This window comes from Urocampus carinirostris, chromosome 10 (genome assembly GCF_059441175.1).
Source record: "Urocampus carinirostris isolate Australia breed hairy pipefish chromosome 10, RoL_Ucar_1.0, whole genome shotgun sequence".
In the NCBI taxonomy this organism is placed as follows: Eukaryota; Metazoa; Chordata; class Actinopteri; order Syngnathiformes; family Syngnathidae; genus Urocampus; species Urocampus carinirostris.
The window spans coordinates 27,631,776-27,644,436 of record NC_142358.1 but is presented as its reverse complement, the minus strand read 5'-3'; the positions used below and the strand labels follow the sequence as shown (position 1 = coordinate 27,644,436).

Genomic DNA, 12,661 nt, shown 5'->3' with positions numbered 1-12,661 from the left:
GAGTTGAAGCTGGTTTAGATCTTTAACTTAAAGTTAAAGCTTTAAACCTTTAACTTTCCACAGCATAAATACCTAAAAATGTTTCTTTTCAGCTTGACAGGAAAAAAATATGACAACGTTCTTGCGCTTTATTGTAATTAATTTTGAATGCTCTTATTTTTGTAGGCTTTAGCTGGTCCTCATTTCTACACATGGGGAGATCATGGTGGAATTCTTGTGGCTATCCCACAAGGAGGAACTTCTACTCACCTTAAGTAAGTCCAACTTACCGAGAAAATAAATCATTCATTCTATTACACATTCATTCGACTACGAAAATGATTAACCATAGCTGGATAATTTATGATTTGCACGAATACAAAGTATGTTTTATGGTCCAAGCATCTTTTCATTCTTGAGGTAAAATTAATGCCAACAGAAACAGAATACATAATCAAACAACTTTTGTAGCGATGATTAAACCTCTAAGGTGATTTATAAAATATGATTTATTTCACCTGTCCAATTGGTCACCTTGCTTGCTTTCTTCTGTTTGTATATATCAGGGGTATCATACTCATTTTAGCTGGCGGCCACAGGATTTTTTTTACAGGAGCCGAACTAGTAGGTGTAAGAGAAAAAGGGAAAGAATGAGAAGGAGAAAGAGTGAAGGAAAATTAAAGAGAGAGAGGGAACAAGGGAAACCGAGTGCGAAAGGGAAAGACAAGGTGAGACAGAAATAGGGAGAACGAGTTAAAGAAATACAGCACAATAGCGAGAGAAGGGGAGAAAAATAGGAGAAAGAAACATAAAAAGAAAGAGAAAGGAATTGAGAAAGAGATTGATCAAAAGAATGACAAAAGAGAAAACAAATTAGTCAGCATAAGAAAGAGAGAGAAAGAAAGGAAGTAATGAGAGAGAAAGAAAGTGAGAAAAAAAGAAGGAAAGAGAGGAATAGAAAAAGGAGAAAGAAAAAAGAGAGCAATAAAGAGAGCCATAAAAAAAAAGAGAGGGAGAGAGAGAGATTCTACTACAGTTGCTTTGCGAGTGTTGCCTGCCTTGGGTGACATCAGGTGGACATATTTAGAGCTGCAGCTCATTTTTCTACTGCGCTTCTCTCAGTGTTGTCTTGCGGCCAAAATAAAACCCTTGGTGGGCCCGATCCGGCCTGCGGGCCGCCTGTTTGACACCCACGGATATATATTATGTGTACTATTTTGGTTTCTTTTCATTATTGACTACTCAGTCAAATACTAATGTAACATTATGAGGATTTAAAAAACATATATTTCACTCATAATAAAAACGAGTTTTAAAAGCCCAGGAAGACACCATACATTTGTTCTTTGCAGGTTCAGCACAAATGAGGGTGAGACATGGACCGAATTCCAGTTTTCTGACAGAGAAGTGTACGTCTACCAGTTACTAACAGAGCCAGGGGAGAAAAGCACCATATTCACCATCTTTGGTTCTTACGCCCACCAAAGACATAGTTGGCTCATACTACAGGTCAACGCCTCTGATGTCCTGGGTAGGTTGTACAGCGGAGAGTTGTTTTACATTCGAGGGATTGGGGAGATTTGACGTTTTTCAATGTTTGATGTTTTACATTTTTAGTGACATTAACTTCTACAGTATATATTTCTTTCTGACATTCACATCTCATAAGTATCACTTATCACATATGTTTAGTTATTCACATTTTTACTGTTATAATTAGAAAATCATTTTCGAACAATTTAATTTTTCTTTTCTTTTTTTAAATGTTTATGGAACTAATATTTGTATATATTGGATTAATAGCAATGCGTACAAAAATATATTCACTGGTAGGTGGAATTACGTTGATATGGAACTGCATTGCATCACACTTTAAGTTAAATAATTGCTTATTTATAGTCTTAATTTTGATTAAAAAACAAAGAATCAACATCTAAGATCACAATGCATCCTGGTATTCATACAGCGTCACTCTTATCTTAATTTTGTTTTATTTTTCCAACATTTTACCAAAAATAATATTACTTAATGCCAGTGTTTCCCATATCTTTTTTGGAGCCAAAGCACTCATCTTTTGGCAGAATTTTATTTAATTTTATCTTAAATGATAGTGTTGCCTAAGCTGACTTTATTACAATTAACTGATCTTTTATGGTCATTGTGGCTTAGGAGGCAAGACTGGTTATTTTTTTAATGGTTAATAATTTTGCTGTACTTTTGATTTTTATTATTTTAACCTCTTGTTTTTATAAAAAAAATAAAAAATATAGAATCAACTATCTGTCCATGAAATAAACAATTGTTTACTTTATCGGTTTTTGTTGTTATTACTTATTAAAATCAGCAGTGTCATATGCAAGACATTTACTCATTTGAATTATTTGATTATTGTTAAACAGGCTCACCGAACTTAATTTGTTATTAAATGTGTGAAAGTAAAGATACTTAAATATGGCCTATGGGCAATTTCCAGTGGCACATTAGACAAGGTCTCACGGCACAATAGTGTGCCCGTAACACAGGTTGAAAAACTATCATTTGTGCCTTTGGTGTTCTTAATATACAACACACCATATGGGAGTCCCCCCCAAAAAGTTTTTTTTCCTCTTGACTTGAGAACTGTGTTGAAAAAAACGGTCACCACTATTTTCTTGTGTTCAGGTGTTCCATGTTCTGAGGCTGACTATAAGCTCTGGTCCCCATCAGACGAACATGGCAACGAGTGTCTTTTGGGTAGGGAGATTACGTTTAAAAGACGAACGCCTCACGCTTCATGTTTCAACGGCGAAGACTTTGACCGTCCTGTCACCATGTCTAACTGCTCCTGTTCCCGGCAGGACTATGAATGGTGAGAACCCATGGATGCTCACAACATTCACGGCATTTCTATACAAATTGCAGAAATAATGTGGTTAATAATTCCTGAAATCCGTGTATTCACTGTTAGGGGGGTAGAGAGCAAACCATCATTCGTATTTTCCTCAATTTTTAAGAGAACGCAACTCGCAAATGTCATTAGGTCTGTTGAATTTGTTCCCTGTACTGGGTTTTCAGTTCGGACGGCAATGGTTTTGAAGTCCTTAGGTAGGAGGGTATTGTTACTTTAGGGAGAGGCAACTTTTTTTCAATTGTGATTCAACACGTAATACATTTTGTAATCTTCAGGCACGAAAATCTCTCATCTTTAGGAGAAACTCACTGTTTTGAAGTGAAAAAGGGTGACCTACGTGAATTGTATATCTCTGTGGAGAAAATGTTTGGAGTTGTGGCGTGGGGGATATTGTCAATCAGGCGTTTGAGTTGGTACGTTAGGGTTAGGTACAGACGCTGGCCAACTTACGAACAATCGTCGATAAGTTGAATTTGTTCGTAAGTTGCTTCAGTGCTATTTTTTGTATCTTTAAGGTTTATATAAGTATGTTCAAGGCTTTTATCAGTAACCTGTATCATTTTGTACTAAAAAATAAACATTTCATAAAATAATATACTCTATAAAGATAAATAAAGTTGAGTTGAACTTACTTTTGGAAGATGCGATTCAAGAGGTCCTCCTTCGTAGTAAAAAGTGGCCGAAAAAAAGCAATCCAACCATTTTCTCAATAGTATCAAGCTTCCATATTCCACTTTCATTTGAAATGAAACGGCTCGCTGCTTCTTTACACTTTACACCAATCATATTAAATAGATGCACGAATGTTTACACATGAACTAGCTAGAGGAAGCCGGATTTATTCTTTGGGGTGGATGCTGGGTGATCGCTCACAGTGCCACACCCCAGTAACAGCGGAAAGAAGCACTAGAGTACTGTCCTGTACTCTGAAAAAGGTGCACAATACAAAATCAAACTTCTATCTACCGGGATATTTTTCGACATCCTGAAAAAAAATGTTCCTTTCTACTGTTTTTCGTAAGTCCAATGGTCGTAAGTAGGGGAGTGTCTGTAGTTCGCGTGGGCAGGAGTAACTGTATTTATTTGTGTATAAGGCGCACTGTTTGTCTCATTATCATTCTCTTCCTATTCACGGTACCAAAGACGAATGTTTAAGAACGGTGAAAACAGAAAGTGGTTTTGATAGATATAAATAAACGCAAATAAGCACAATGATTTTAACAATTGTTTGTTGTATCTGATGGTAAATCAGACATTCAACGACATGAAATAATACATTGTTAATTTAATATTAACACTTTGGTCATAGTTTTCAATAAAAGATTTGCAACATGGCCGCATGTATTCAACGTTTGTCACTTTCAATGCTTAGTTTGAGGAAAAAGGAAAAAAAGTTTTATACCGATTTTTAATCGAAAATTAGGATTGTGCATTATACACGAATAAATGTCTTTATTTTCCACATCCTCACCTTTTGAAGCCCTGACCCATTGTCATTCCTAAATTTTGTTAATTATCTGAGATTACAAACATTACACATTGGCAAAGAAATGCTTGTTATTGTATAATTTCCGTTGTTTATAGGTAGTCAATTTTGTTTCTTAAATACTTTAAGATTCTTTAATAGTTCCTTTAAAAAAAACAAGATTATTGTATTTTCATTTAGAATGCAAACATAATTTGGGTAATTTTTAATGGGACCAAGAACAATGTAATGTTTCAAGTTGAATGACATAGTTTGGCATGGCTGATATATAATTGACTTATTGTTCCTGGTGAGCTTGTTTATCATTCCTGCATCTTCCATCTCAACTGTAATTATTCGTGAGTTTGTTTCTAATTGCATTGTAAAATTAAATCCGACAATAAGAAAACTTTTCTATTTTCCTGTTTATCCTCATTGTAGTGATTACGGCTTCAAGCTGAGTGAAGACCTTGCCCTGCAAGTGTGTGTTCCAGACCCAGAGTTTTCAGGTGATCTCCATGCTCCACCTGTTCCGTGTCCTGTTGGCACATCCTACCGCCACAGTATCGGGTGAGCTGCTATTTTTGACGTTAGTAGAGAATTTCTACTTATATGTGTTGTAGCTTAATTTCAGGGACTAATTTTAAAGCTAGTTAATTTGTTAGAGAGGCTGGCTAATTGAACATAAGTAATTTGCGATCCAGCTTAGATATAATGAATGTATGTATGGATTACCATTTTCGAGAGCTGCTTAGCAAAGAAGTGTCTTGGGCAGCAGTTTAAAAATTAATAAACTCTATTTGCCCACATGTAGTTTTTTGAAATTTTAAATCAATGTACAGTTTAACATCAAGCTCCAAAACATTAACTTTAGTTAAAGGCCCAAATCAATTGTGTTAGATTGGCCACTGGGACTGAAAACCATACCATCTCTTTTGTTTTTGTTGAATTTCAAGGAAATAAGAGCCATCCAGGTTTTTATTTCCTTCAGACAAGACAAGACTGGTCTCACAGAAAAAGTCACTAAGTATCGGGATACCCTTTTGAAAATTCTTTGCTCTTCTTTGTCCTTCCACAGATACAGGAAAGTACCGGGGGACAGTTGTAGTGGAGGTGATGTGGAAGCCAGACTGAATGGAGAGATGCTACCTTGTCCTGTTGGAGGTAACTGCATCTCCAATTGGACCTGTGATTATGAATTAAATTGCCCTGCAATTGGCTTTATACTAAATATCAGAAAGAATAGGCAACTTTAAAAACATTGGCCCCTTTCATTTCAAAATGGTCAGTGCCATATGTTAGACCATTTATTGTGAGTCTAGATTATCTTTGTGTGGCATTAAAATCAGTCATTTAAAATCTATTTGCTAATAACCATTGTCTTTATGGTGTTCTAGAGAGTAACGAATTCATCCTCTATGCTGTGAGGAGTTCAATTCATCGCTATGACCTGACCACTGGAACTGACCAGGTCCTCCCTCTGGTGGGTCTGAAGGAAGCTGTAGCACTGGACTTTGACTATGACAAGAACTGCATCTATTGGGCTGACATCTTACTGGATACGATACAGGTTTGAGAGTCCTTCCTCGATTACCAATTAAAGTTATGTTATGGGACCAAATACAATTTTGGCTTATAAATTTGTCAGGATTCTCAGCCACCTTTAAACCTTTGGTAGAGTCTGACATTTACATACAGTATAAGTTTCATTACTACATACCTGTCAACCTCCACGGCTCCATGCCCGTACAAACTGTCGTATTTTCCCATACAAAATAATCGTACACCATATTTTTTTTCGGAATGATGCATGATGGAAAATCCCCAGGCGGGAGACGCGTGCGCACATTAGCATCAAACCGCTTGCTTCTTGCAACGAAAAAAAGATATAGGATAGGATAGAGATAGAGGCTTCTGCAGCAAACTCCTTTGACTTGATTGATTTGCCGTTTTGTGATAGTCGGTGTATACCGGATGGTACCCATCATTGACAAATTTGCGTTTTTCCGTACAGATTTCCTTGTACGTCGTACTCGTCTTAAAATGCATAAAAAGATGTACTTTGTACGGCAAAACTGTACAGGTTGACAGGTATGGTACTATCCAGATGTATCATTCTCTTCCCTTTATACTCATTTGATGTACTATTCTTGACATAGCTTCAGTAAACGTGTGCTCACATATTGGTGACTGCATTTTGTGTTGATTCTGAAGTTGTTGACTTTCTAAAACACACCATCTTTTTCAAATATTTACCATTGTCAGTCCGTGGACTTACACTCATACAGATTCAAATGGCACATATTTGTCTTATATCACTATAGGTTTTAAGACCTCTTAATTCTTTTAATGCTGTACTTTTAACCTTTTTTTTAATTTCAGCGTCTTTGCCTAAATGGCAGCACTGGTCAAGAGATTATTGTAAGGAAAGACCTACAGAACGTTGAGGCCTTGGCTTTTGACCCCATCAGCAGGTTATTGTTCTGGGTTGATGCTGGTGCACAGAAAATTGAGGTACTGTACACTATCTCTTTACGTTAGTACAATATGAAGCTTATCTAAGATATACAATAAGATGGAAAGAATGCCATTCTCAAAGCTAGATTTATGGCTGCACAGCTAGTTAGCTTTAACAGAAAAGGAAGCCCTCAACCAATGGTTTTTATATGTTTCAGGTTTCTAATCCTGATGGGGATTTCCGTCACACACTCCTCAACGCATCTATCTTGGAACATCCTCGTGCTCTTGTTCTTCTGCCTGAACAAGGGTAAGTTCTTTTATTTACCTACAGAAGCAATGACACCTTATATTTTCAATGCCAAAAAGCTACTTAAAAATACCACTAAGTTACTGAGATACACTGAGTTTTGAGGAGGCAAAATGTTTCCTGCTTGGTGGCTGACTCTGTTGTTGGACTTCGTCCTGTGGTAATACAATATGATAGAGTATGTAGGAGAAGGAAGCTTAATTTGAATGCAGACGTAAGTAAGACAATGATTGTGTAAAGTTGCAGGTGGTATATGGTTTTAAGTATTTGAGGTCGTATTTGGCAGCAAGTGGGGGTTTGGAGGAGAATGTGTAGAAGAGGGTGGTTGAAGGGCTTAAAGTCCAGTGTCAGGTTGGGTAGGACTAAGCGGATGAATGTTGGTGAATGTGAGTGTGTTCTTGACTCTAGCCACCTCTCACTCGGGAGATATGGATTTGATATATAGAGCGATATAAATTGTTTTGTATTATGATTCATCAAAATAATTTTGGGGGGAATGTGTTTTATTTCCTCTGATGTCTTAATAATGTAAACATATTTACCTCACTATAAATAAGTTTTTTTTCCATAGTTTGGCCTGTGGTGCAATTTATACTCTGGTGTGAGTTATCAGTGACATTATTGACACATTATTACCCGGTATCATTTTCCATTTCTCATGGTTATATCGTTTCACATTTTCATACTAAACCGGAAGAAGGCACTCTTGGCCTTGCCCTTTTATGTCGACGAATGATTTTATTTATGCTAGAGTTATCTGAACAGCTCTTAATTTCAGAAACAACGTAACATATTAACAGGCATATCAATTATGTTATGTTTGTCCACCAGACAAACGTATTCAGCCCGTTGCTCTCTTTTATTTTAAATTGCCTTTCAAGATGCCATGTATGTTTTTGGTGTTGGGTTTTATCAAAAAGATTTCCCCCAAAACTGAAATAAATATATAAATAAATATATATTTTCCTTCTTATTTATGCATTTTTTGGCTGATGCAACTTATACTCCGGAAGGATTTGAAGTCCGGAAAATTCGGCAACTAGTTTCCTCTGTCTTAAGTAAATTAGGAGCATAGAGGAAGTATACTTAATCTCAAAGATCTGTTAAAAAAATAAACTGTTATACAAGCGGCATGTACTGTATTAAAACATAAAGTTACAAATGTTCCTCTTCACAACCAATTTGGTTAACACGAAGCACCAAACAAGTTTCCCTCTATATGCTCCCTTCATTTTAGTATTTGCTTGAACTAGCAAAAAAATTATTGTTATGCACAAAACATCACTAAACTGGAAAGTTTTTTTTCCCCTCTGTGTTTTAAGATTAAAAACACTTAAATTGGTAGAACTTCTTCCCTTGCATCTTTCATCATCTGATAATAATTAAAAAAAAGATTTACCAGTGCATTTCATTTTTTTTTTTTAATGGAGCTTACGTTTCTGTGTGTTTGTGTGTTTTTATATTAGCAAATGCATTTAATTCATTATTAATTCTACAGTCTGATGTTTTGGACCGACTGGGGAGACACAGCAGCAGGTATTTATCGAAGTGCCATGGATGGAAGCAGCATATCTTCAATTGCAACAGAAGGCGTTCGCTGGCCTAACGGAATTACAGCTGATGATCATTGGCTGTACTGGACTGAGGCTTTCAGTGACCGCATTGAGAGGGCTGACTTCACTGGAGGCCAACGACGCATACTTTTTGAGGGTTTGCCCCACCCATATGCCATTGCTGTTTTCAAGGTTAGTGCTTATGATTTGAAATATCTTTTAATTGGAAATGGATGTAGATTTCAGATTTGTTTCAAACACTCTTGCAGAATGACCTATATTGGGATGACTGGTCCAGAATGGGGGTCTTCAAAGCACCAAAAACTGGTACTCAGAGTAATGAGTTAATTATTGGCAGGCTGACTGGTGTCATGGACCTTAAGATTTTTTACAAAGGCAAGAACAGAGGTAAGGAAAGTGTCCAAAAAACACATTTCATTAGTAAAACATTGATGTGTACTTAAAGAAGCTACCATATTTTCCGCATTGTAAGTTGCACCGGGTTATAAAGTGCACCCCCACCCATCCTAAAAACAGTATCTAATCATATATTTCCATACACACGGTGCACCAGACTTTGAGGTGCATGACATTAGGACTAGAGTAAGATTAGACTAAAAATTACTACGGGAATCAAACATGGTTTGCAGCAGTAAGCTGGCCGACTCTTTACCACTAGATCACTAGTGAAACAGATGACATACAAAAAAGCGTTAGAGCTTATCTCATTATCAGACTATTGCACTTACGGTGCAAAAACACTGATTCGCAAAGTGCATTCTAATAGGTTAGGCAGTTGCTCCACTTTTTCACCTGTGCGTCAATAACCTCTCTGTTTGATATGTATACATATGTTAAAGAGTTTTTATATTAATTAGTTGAAAGACTTTGTTTTCTGTTTTTCTTTTGCAATGTTATTGACGCACAGGTGAAGTAAAGAAACTGTTTAACCTATCAAAATGAATTATGCACATCTAAGTTTCGGGCACCGTGAGTAAAAAAAGTGTTGTAATCACCTTTTCTTATGTTATTTCTACCACTGACTGGTGGTCTAGTGATAAAGTGTTGGCACCCTCATCGCTACGACCTGGTTTGGAATCCCAACCATCCATTATCTGCACCTTTTATCCTCAGTAGGGTCGCGGGGGTGCTGGAGCCCATCTCGGCGATCTTCGGGCAGTGGGCAGGGGACACCCTGAACTGGTTGCCAGCCAGTCACAGGGCACACAGAGACAGACAAGTCACTCGCTCATTCACACCCGGGACAATTTGGACCAGCCAAATAACCTGACATGCATGTTTTTGGAATGTGGGATGAAACCGGAGTGCCCGGAGGAATCCCACGCAAGCACGGGGAGAACATGCAAACTCCACACTGGAGGATTCGATGTCATGACCTCAGAACAGTGCCGCGGGCATGCTAACGACTCAGCCGCCTTGCCGTGGTTTGGAATCCCGTTACATACAATTTATTGTGATCTGTGCCAGCAATGATTATCGAATAATCAATCATTGCTCAAATACGGAAGTATACATTTATACATGGTGTAGTAACGCACACCTATAATACATTTTTACTCTTATTCACCAATTTCTGCAGTATATACGGCGCTCTGGGTTAGAGGGCACATTTTCAAAATTCCTGCCAATTTAGGGTCTAGGTGTGTCTTATGGTCTGGAAAATGCAGTACTCATAATAGCAATCTCTCAAATACCGTAAACTTAAAATGTGAAATTGTTCTCGAAATATCTTTTATCAGGTCACAACGCCTGTTCTGACCTGCCATGCAGGTTACTCTGTCTGCCTCAGCCAGGCTCAAGACACTCTTGCATTTGCCCAGGCAGCGCCTCAAATACCACATCGCCTGATGGACAGCTGCAATGCCAGTGTCCTGAAGGATATAAGCTCCAAAATAACACTTGTGTTAGAACTGGTGAGACTACCTTATCCATATGGTGACATTTTGGTTGTGGGTAAATTTTGGTTGTCATTCTCAGAGGTGAGCTGTTCTGCCAACCAGTACCGCTGCTTGAATGGTCGGTGCATTAGTAAAATCTGGAAATGTGATAGCGACAACGACTGTGGCGACATGAGTGACGAACAGGAGTGCCGTGAGTAAAAAACATTTAATATACTGTATTTGCTCTAGTGGTAGTCAAGTCAAGTCATGTTTATTTGTGACGCCCTTAATCACAAAGAGTCTCAAAGGGCTGCACAGACCACAGATTATTGCAATACACCATCCCCTGATCTAAAACCTACATGAGGGCAAGGAAAAACTCAAAAACCTCAAAATGAGGGAAATGAAGAAACCTTGAGAAGGGACCGCACATCAGTTAATTCCCCTGCCTGGATGACCAGGCTGCAATGGATGTTGCAATAACAAATTATAAAAAGATATTGTCAACATAAAATATAGGTTATTCATATGCTATGGAATAGAAGTGTGTTTTAGGCTTAGATTTAAACATTTCCACTGAGGTTGCAGATCGAATCTCAGAGGGAAGAGCATTCCACAGCACCGGGGCCCGAATGGAGAACGCTCTGTAACCCGCGGATCTCTTCTTGGCTCTTGGGATGACTAGTAGACCAGCGTTTTCAGAGCGAAGGCTCCGGACCTCAACATAGGGGGAAATTAAATCTGAAAGATATGAGGGAGCAAGTCCATAAATTTTTTTGTATACTACCAACAGAACCTTAAAATCAGATCTTAAGCTAACAGGGAGCCAATGCAGGTTAGCTAAAATCGGGGTAATGTGACCAAACTTTCTTGTCTTAGTAAAAAGCCTTGCTGCAGTATTTTGTACCAGGTAAACTCTCTTGCTACACATGTCTACAGTGCTTTTGGGTTACTAGAAGAAGCAAGACACACAGTAGATTCCTTCAATAGTCCATCTTAAAACTGTATTCAGAAACAATTTGTATTCAGAAAATATGCAACCATTGTTTTTTTTTAAAAAAAAGACATTTTTGTTCATGTATACTTATCATTGCCTTCATCTTACATTCGGAGCCAGTTTTACTGACGCATAAAATCATTGCTTGCATGCATTTTATTAAGCATTTTATAAAGCAATTACACCCACTCAGGTGTGTGACGTATCTATATGTGTACAGTACCTGCATTACCTGAAGTAAACAAACTCTGACATGGATAAAACAAAAGCAAACTGAGTACCCTTCCATTTTCATCTTGGTATTTTCAGCAACTACAACCTGTGACCCAACCAACCAGTTCCGCTGCGTCACATCCGGTTCTTGCATTCCCTTGGCTTTCCAATGTGACCATGAAGATGATTGTGGAGACAACAGCGATGAAGAAAACTGTGGTAAGTGTTGCCTCACATTTCTATATCAAAATGAATGTGCTTATTATGATCCACATGTTTCAATTAAATGAACAGTGGTCTGTAATTGGAGAAATACTAAATGGATAAAATAGATTTTATACATTATTCTAACTTGAAATTGTATCCATGTTTCTTTCCCTATCACAATGGTGCTAAAATAAATTGGGTATTACACTTACTTGAGAACAATATCAGTTGTATTTTGATTGGCACTCAATACAATATTTATTGGGAAGATCATTGATACCCTGGAAATACTCAAAATGAGCTGCAAGGGGTTGAGTGTCCGTTTTCCATTTTGATGGTTGTTAAGCGATTCAATGGCGCAATAGTGACCTTGTTGAAGTGTCTTTCTTAAGTACACTTTACCCTAATTTGCTCCAGGACCTGGCAGCGCTTTACTTGGCATGGCAGGGGCAGACATGAGTGCTTAGAGCACCACCATATGGTCTAGAAACCACTATGCAACCCAAGTCTATTTGCCATACAAAGCGGTAAAAACTGTGTTTGAGTTAGAGGTATTGAAGCCCAAACCAGTCCAAGCCTGACAAATCAACTATTTTGAGGGACCGATCCCGCAGCAAACACGAATTTTAATATGTTATTTGTGAGGATGGGAGCTTCTTTTTTGATGAATCCTGCCATCATTGTTTTTG

The 12,661-nt window shown here is 37.7% G+C and overlaps 1 protein-coding gene across 1 annotated transcript in view; it reads left to right on the top strand.

The window, feature by feature from the left end:
• sorl1 (sortilin-related receptor, L(DLR class) A repeats containing) overlaps positions 1 to 12,661 on the top strand; it is a 73,529-nt gene that overhangs the window by 39,558 nt on the left and 21,310 nt on the right. Inside the window, exons 12-24 of the mRNA XM_088345756.1 lie at positions 166 to 254; positions 1,332 to 1,510; positions 2,641 to 2,827; positions 4,776 to 4,904; positions 5,413 to 5,498; positions 5,732 to 5,904; positions 6,717 to 6,848; positions 7,010 to 7,101; positions 8,600 to 8,846; positions 8,924 to 9,062; positions 10,415 to 10,588; positions 10,653 to 10,766; positions 11,862 to 11,984. Of these exons, the coding sequence (XP_088201882.1) occupies positions 166 to 254; positions 1,332 to 1,510; positions 2,641 to 2,827; positions 4,776 to 4,904; positions 5,413 to 5,498; positions 5,732 to 5,904; positions 6,717 to 6,848; positions 7,010 to 7,101; positions 8,600 to 8,846; positions 8,924 to 9,062; positions 10,415 to 10,588; positions 10,653 to 10,766; positions 11,862 to 11,984 (1,864 nt within the window). The remainder of the gene's footprint in view (positions 1 to 165; positions 255 to 1,331; positions 1,511 to 2,640; positions 2,828 to 4,775; positions 4,905 to 5,412; positions 5,499 to 5,731; positions 5,905 to 6,716; positions 6,849 to 7,009; positions 7,102 to 8,599; positions 8,847 to 8,923; positions 9,063 to 10,414; positions 10,589 to 10,652; positions 10,767 to 11,861; positions 11,985 to 12,661) is intronic.